Genomic DNA, 7,817 nt, shown 5'->3' on the forward strand with positions numbered 1-7,817 from the left:
CACTTGGATTACTGTGATATTGAATGGTTTGCCTTGGAAATGAACAAAGATCATTCTGTCATTTTTGAGATTGCATCCAAGTACTGCATTTCAGACTATTTTTGACCATGGTGGCTTCTCCATTTCTTCTAAGGGATTCCTGCCTGCAGTAGTAGATGTAATGGTCATCTGAGTTAAATTCACCCATTTCAGTCCATTTTAGTTCGCTGATTCCTAGAATGTTGACGTTCACTCTTGCCATCTCCTGTTTGACCACTTCAAATTTGCCTTGATTCATGGACCTGACATTCCAGGTTCCTATGCAATATTGCTCTTTAAGGCATTGGACCTTGCTTCTATCACCAGTCACATCCACAGCTGGGTATTGTTTTTGCTTTGGCTCTATTCCTTCATTCTTTCTGGAGTTGTTTCTCCACTGATCTCCAGTAGCATATTGGCCACCTAGTGATTGGGGAGTTCCTCTTTCAGTATCCCATCCTTTTGCCTTTTCATACTGTTCATAGTAAAGTTACAGGATATAAAAGTAATAAACTGAAATCCCTTGTACTCCTATACCCTAATAATGAAAGGCACATTGTACTCCTAATGTTCACTGTAGGATGATTTGCAATAGCTAGGATATGGAAGCAGCCTAGATATCTGTTGACATGGATAAAGAAGTTGTGATACATATATGCAATGGAATATTACTCAGCCATAAAAAGGAACACATTTGGAGGAAAGGAAACCCCAGTGCCATTGTGATGTCCTACACACAGTGCCTCTTTAGTGGAGTGAGAATGGGTAGAGCTCAGCACACACTGCAGTCAATCCTGGCTCATCCACTGACTCTTTGTCCTTCTTGTATTCTCTATTCTGCTTGTATTCTCTATTCTATACTCTATTCTGCAAAGGAGCCTGAGAGCCATGATGCCCCTGCACACCCTGCCTTTACTGGTGAGTGAGGTGATATGTTATGACCAACCTAGATAGCATATTCAAAAGCAGAGACATTACTTTGCCAACAAAGGTCCATCTAGTCAAGGCTATGGTTTTTCCAGTGGTCATGTATGGATGTGAGAGTTGGACTGTAAAGAAGGCTGAGCACCGAAGAACTGATGCTTTTGCACTGTGGTGTTGGAGAAGACTCTTGAGAGTCCCTTGGATTGCAAGGAGATCCAACCAGTCCATTCTGAAGATCAGCACTGGGATTTCTTTGGAGGGAATGATGCTAAAGCTGAAACTCCAGTACTTTGGCCACCTCATGCGAAGAGTTGACTCATTGGAAAAGACTCTGATGCTGGGAGGGATTGTGGGCAGGAGGAGAAGGGGATGACAGCGGATGAGGTGGCTGGATGGCATCACTGACTCGATGGACGTGAGTCTGAGTGAACTCTGGGAGTTGGTGATGGACAGGGAGGCCTGGCATGCTGCGATTCATGGGGTCGCAAAGAGTCGGACACGACTGAGCGACTGAACTGAACTGAGGTGATATGTGTAGAGAACACTTGTTAAATGGAGAGGAATGTGCCCACTAGTTGCCATGTGAGTGGTGGTGCAGGGGATGGTGGTGATAATGGTGGTGCTGATGGTGGTGCTGATGGTGGTGATGATGGCGGTGCTGATGGTGGTGATAATGGTGGTGCTGATGGTGGTGCTGATGGTGGTGATGATGGCGGTGCTGATGGTGGTGATGATGGTGGTGCTGATGGTGGTGATGATGGCGGTGCTGATGGTGGTGATAATGGTGGTGCTGACGGTCGCAGTGACACTGGTGTTGGAGGTGGTGCAGGTGCGGATGGTGATGGCGGTGGGAATGGTTGTGATGGTGATCGTGTTGAAGGTGCTGGTGTTAGAAGTGATACAATGATGTGCTGAGCTGTTAGTGGTGGTGATGGTGCTGGTGCTGGTGGGTGAGGTGATGGCAGAGATGGCATCTGACCTTTACTGATCATTTACTAGGGACCCACACACTGTACACTATGTGCTCTGTTGGAATTATCCCAATTTAATCCCGATAACCTGATGCTGGGAGGGATTGAGGGCAGGAAGAGAAGGGGACGACAGAGGATGAGATGGTTGGATGGCATCACCGACTCAGTGGACATGGGTTTGGGTGGACTCCGGGAGTTGGTGATGGACAGGGAGGCCTGGTGTGCTGTGGTTCATGGGGTCACAAAGAGTAGGACATGACTGAGCAACTGAACTGAACTGAAAGGAATCTCCATAACACCACTTTGAGGTAGACCTTCCATCACTACTGAGCACTTTCACAGAGGAGGGAACCGAGCCCTAATGAGGCTGCATCACATGCCAGGGTCACAGTGTTGGGAGTTAGCAGAGTCAGGAGTCAGCCAGGCTGGCTTGTCTAGAATCCACACCCTCATCCCCTGCACTCAGGCACAGACATGGACATGGTGCCAGCAGTCACAGTGCTGACTGGTCACAGTCTCCTGCTGAGAGGGAAAGATGGAGCCTAGGACCAGGGCTCAGACACCCAGTCCCAGCCCCACAGGAGGACACAGGGACCCTGATCTGGGGAAGGGTAATCAAACCTGTGAGCTGGAGGATCTGGTCATCAAAGTGGGTCACGGCCTCGTCATGCATGACCTGGCCTCCGAGGACAAATTCCAGGCGACCTGTGGCCACAAGCTGGCGGACCTTGGGATAGTGGGCAGAGAGAAAAGGCCAGGTTACACCTTCCAGGCTGAGCCAGTTGTAGTTTCTGGGCACATGCCTATAACATCTCATGGTCCTTCCTTCAAACTCTACAGCCTCATTTATTCTGCAAAAGCAGAACACTGTCTGTCCTGGTCAGCACTGCGTCCAGCTCTGAGAACAGCACCTGTCCCTGGCTGCTGCTTCGTCAGGCATATACACAGATACATATGTTCACAGCTTTCGCTTTTGAATGATGCCAAGACTATGGAAAACTTGCAGGAACTGTACCAAAAAACTCCCATAAATCCTTCTCCAGATTATCTCATTGCTAATATTTTTTACCTCTTTCTGTTAATACTCTCCCATGTCATTACACACAGTATGATTTTTCTAAACCATTTGAAAGTACAAGTTATCAACTCTATGCCTTTATCTGAATAGTTTAGGTCATTTTTGAAAGAAAAAGATAATTACAACTGCTATATAATGATCAAAACTCAGGCTATTTCACATTAATAACGTGTGCATGCATTCATGCTCAGTTTCTCAGCAATGTCCAACTCTTTGCGACTCCATGGGCTGTGCCCCACTGGGCTCCTCTGTCCATGGGATTCTCCAGCAAGAATACTGGAGTTTATCCTCTAATTTCCAACACTTTCTGAGTATTTCTGTTTCATAATTTTTATGGTTTCAGGCTGGTACGTTTGTAGAATGCTCTTCCAATTGCATTTGTCACATGTCTGTCTAACAGATATTTTAGAACACAGGAATGAAGGAAATTTCCTGGGGCTTCAGTGTGTAGGATGCACTTTCAGTGCTGAGGATGTGACTCTGATCCCTTCTTGGGCTTCCCTGGTGTCTCAGATGGTGGGGAATCTGCCTACAGTGCAGGAGACTCAGGTTTGATCCCAGTGCTGGGAAGACCCCCTGGAGAAGTGAGTGGCTATCCACTCCAGTTGGCGGATTCATATTGATACATGGCAAAACCAATACAATATTGTAAAGTTAAAAAATAAAATTAAATAAAAAAAATTATACGCCATGTAGAGAGAAGACTGGCAGGGTGCAGTCCATGGGATTAGAAGGAGTTGGACACGACTGAGTTACTTTCCTTTTTACTTTAACTAGGGAGCTAAAAACCCACAGACCTCATGGTGCAAACAATAAAGTATATCCATGAAAGAAGGGAAGAATGGAAGCATAAATACAGTCAGAGACCGTGACACTGAGCTCTTGGTAGACTGTGGCTCTTGGTAGACATGCTCTTGGTAGACTGTGGCTTGGATCTGATCTGAAAGTACTGTCTTTGCAGATCGTTCATTTGAGAAATGTGGAACGACACCTACTGTGTACTGTTTCAAATGCGCACCTGCTTCATGTTGGGCCCCATCCAGGAACTGGGATTCAGCCCACACAACTCATGGAAAATTGCTAGTTTCCAGGGACATATTATTGAATTTCCTGTCTAGGTCTTAGCCAGCACACCTAACTGTGAGAGTAAGAGTAAGTGATTTGGGTCTGGGCGTGTCCGTGTAAAGAAGGAAAAACTGCCCAGTGGACACCAGAGAGCAAGGCTCTGATTCACAATACTGACCCAGAACCCATCTGTCAGGTATAAGCTGTGTGACCTTGAGCCAGATGCCTGCCCTCTCTGAACCTAGACCAGCTCTGTGCGGTAGGATAAGGGTCCTCACCGTGCAGGCTGTGGGGAGGAGTCAGTAGAGTAACCTGTACAAACCTGAGCCCAGCACCTGGCCCGAGGCAGAGCCCATCAGATGGGAGGCTCGTTCTCTCGGCTCCACAGGCTGCAGGGTCACATCCCCTCTGTGGATCTGGTGGACACCGGCTTCACCGTCTGAGCTCTCTGCCTTGAGCAGGTGGCTGAGCCTCTGACTTCCACCGTCAGCGACTGCTCTGAGGGCAGGTGATGCCTGGAGGGGACCACGCCCCAAGCACCCTAGGTGCTTACATCCTGGGCACATTCTGGGCACAGCCTCTCTGAAGAGGGAGGTCACTCCTGCTTCCAGATGTGGGACCTGCAGCTGCAGAGCCAGCCCCACCTGTGACCATATGGGGATCGGGGGAGGACCTGGCCCCAGGCTGCCCCTCCAAGGACCAGGGCCTCTGACCCCCTGTGACACGGAGTTAATCAGCCCTGGAGGCTAATCCACAGGGACTCCTGCACCCCTGGCTGGTCCTGGACTCTGGTGCCCATGAGGGCCACACAGATCCACAAATGAAGTCAGAAGGTGTGGACACAGGTCACCCCAGAGTGCGCAGTGTCAGAGGTGACCCCATTCACACCAGCTGAGTGCCTGGCTGGGCTGCGAGAGCCGCAATTATTCAGGAGAAACCAGAAAGGCAGGATCAAACACGAACCTGTCCCCTGGGTATGGGGCTGACCGCAAACCTGTACTAAATGGGCCCTGGGCACAGCCTCGCCGGGTTGTGGCCTCCTGGTTTATGCAGCCCTGCCCTGGCCTCATGGAGCACAACCCAGGAGCTTCCTGAAGGGTCGTCCCTGGGACCCCGAGGGCATCTGCTCTCATCTTCCTGGTGAGGACCCCCTGAGGGCAGCGTTACCTGGCCTTTCTGCTTGTCCGAGGCGACGCCATCCCACCACAGCCGGAAATATTCCTGTTCCACAGCAATGAACCTGCGCTTCTTCTCAAGGGTTAGTTCCTCCACCACGGAGTTGTAGACATTGGCGACATAAGCCTGCATGTTCTCCTGGGGTGGGGAGGGGGAGAGACCATCACTCCAGACCCGTGGGGGAAACCAGAGGGCATGGACCAGGGACCAACGAGGAATGTCCAGGGAGACACAGTGTCCGGGGGCCACTGGCGCTCCCCACAAGCCTGTCCAGGCCCTGCAGTTGGGTCCCCCTCCTCCTCAAACAAGGGAGCCTGGTATCCACTCAGTGATGGACACACGGTGAGCCCTGCACTGAGAGAAGGACCCGGGCAGACAACCTTTGATGGGAGCCTTCCCCTGAGGAGAGTCATGAGGAGACAGACACTCTACGTGACAGAGGATCGTGCCAGTCCAGCCAAGTCCACGGGCCAGCCCAGAGGGGCGTGCTGACCACTCCTGCCTTGGAGGACAGACCAGTCGACAACGGGGCCCTGGGAGTGAGATCCAGGGACCCTGATGGGCTTTCTTGGGATGAAATGATGGGGAAGTGTGTGTCAAGGGCTGAGGCTGAGAGGAGCTGACAGCTCGAGCATCTCTCTGGATCTATCTCCCACTGCACACTGAGGCTGGGAGTCCCCAGAATGGAGCTCTGTCTGCTCCCATCTGGGTCAGGCTGCTCACTGTGGTTCCCAGAGATGCTGATAAAGGAATGCAAGGAGCCTTGGGCAGGGGGTGAGCGGGCAAGGCAGTGATGTATGCTGACTTGGGCAGCACCCCACCCCAGGCCTCAGTGTCCCATCTCTAAACTGGGGGTGACAAGCATGCTTCCCCACACATCAGCAGTTCCACGTGCAGGTGGAACCACCCACAGAGGCTGCCCAGTGGCCTGAGACCAGACTCAACCCTCAGCCTCAGGGCCTCTTGCTGCCCGACTCCCTTTAAAATGAATGACTCGCTTACTAACGTTTCACGGAAAGTATTGTATCCATGATCACAGAGTGGTCCTATTCATTTATTTCCTTCCTCCTCCCAGAAAAGAGCTTGTGTAGGCCTGGGTAATCATTTCAGTTACCTGCCCCAGAAACTTATGGAAATCAGTCCTGACCTCTTTTCCTCGGCCCTGGTTCATTCGTTCACTCCAGGAATATTTGAGGACACCTTCCACCCATTGCAGCCGGGGACGCATTCTCACCCCTGCCCAGAGCAGCCCATGTTTTTGCTCATCGTGTCCGACTCTTTGAGGCCCCATCGACTGTATCCCGCCAGGCTCCTCTGTCCATGGAATTCTCCAGGCAAGAACACTGGTGTGGGTTGCCATTGCATTCTCCAGGGGAACTTCCTGACCCAGGGATCAAAGCTGGGTCTCCGTCACTGTAGGCAGATTCTTTACCATCTGAGCCACCAGGAAAGCCCTCAGCCAGTCCATAGCTGAGTAGTGATGGCGTCCAGGCTGAGACTCCTTATGGCACAAACCCATTACATGAACCCACTCTGGAGTCCAGATGGAAAAAGGACCGCAGCTTCAAGAGGTGTGTGGGGTCACTCGGGCCACCTACCTGTATGGTGTGCAGCCAGCCCACATCCATGTGGCTGTGGGGAACCACGAAGACCCTTAGTTGGGGCTCAGGCTGAGCCCACGGGGGCCACATCAGGCCCAACTGCAGGAGCAGAGGCAGCCAGCCCCGCGGCTCCATCTCCTCGGCCGGCTCTGGGGCTGGAGGACGTCTGCCTGCCTGCAGGGCCCAGCCTCCTGCCAGCTGACTGGGCCACCACCCTTGGTGGATGCAGTGGGAAGGAAACCAGAGTGACACCCACACAGATGCGGTCACCTGAGCAGTGCAGGCAGGTGGCACTCGCTCACTGCCCAGCAGCACTCTGCTCCCATCTGTGGTGTCCTGACCATCCACCTTTAGACAAACCCCAAATACCACCTCCCCTGGGGGGACTGCCAGCTTCCCTCTGGCCAGGCCTGGCTCTCCTCACCCCAGTCCTCATGCCTTTCCCTTAGGCCTCTCCCAGTGGTATTTCCCACTGGGCATCTTACCCATCCCTGCCCCCAACCCACTGGTCTGGCTCCTTGACACTGCCCTGCAAAACGTAACACTCAGTGTGGGGCCTGCCACCATCAGGAGGCCCACCGTGATACACTCTCCTTCACATGAAACCCCAGACTGAGCCTGGCAATAGCAATTGTAATCTCTTTTTTAAGGAGAAAAATGGGCTTTCATAAATAGGACCTGACTACTTGAGGTTGCAGTGCCAAAGAATGCTCAAACTACTGCACAATTGCACTCATCTCACACGCTAGTAAAGTAATGCTCAAAATTCTCCAAGCCAGGCTTCAGCAATACGTGAACCATGAACTTCCAGATGTTCAAGTTAGTTTTAGCAAAGGCAGAGGAACCAGAGATCAAATTGCCAACATCCACTGGATCATGGAAAAAGCAAGAGAGTTCCAGAAAAACATCTATTTCTGCTTTATTGACTATGCCAAAGTCTTTGACTGTGTGGATCACAATAAACTATGGAAAATTCTGAAAGAG

General features: G+C 51.3%; 1 protein-coding gene across 1 annotated transcript in view; it reads right to left on the minus strand.

Annotated features, from left to right (window-relative positions):
• Window positions 1–6,968, minus strand: part of MAN2B2 (mannosidase, alpha, class 2B, member 2) — a 53,393-nt gene extending 46,425 nt beyond the window's left edge. Inside the window, exons 1-3 of the mRNA XM_010854539.1 lie at window positions 6,831–6,968; window positions 5,224–5,370; window positions 2,535–2,640 (exon numbers count right to left, since the gene is read on the minus strand). Coding sequence (XP_010852841.1) covers window positions 2,535–2,640; window positions 5,224–5,370; window positions 6,831–6,968 — 391 coding nt within the window. The remainder of the gene's footprint in view (window positions 1–2,534; window positions 2,641–5,223; window positions 5,371–6,830) is intronic.
• Between the last annotated feature and the right edge of the window lie 849 nt (window positions 6,969–7,817).

This window comes from Bison bison, unplaced genomic scaffold, assembly GCF_000754665.1.
Source record: "Bison bison bison isolate TAMUID 2011002044 unplaced genomic scaffold, Bison_UMD1.0 scf7180017864342, whole genome shotgun sequence".
Lineage (NCBI taxonomy): Eukaryota > Metazoa > Chordata > Mammalia > Artiodactyla > Bovidae > Bison > Bison bison.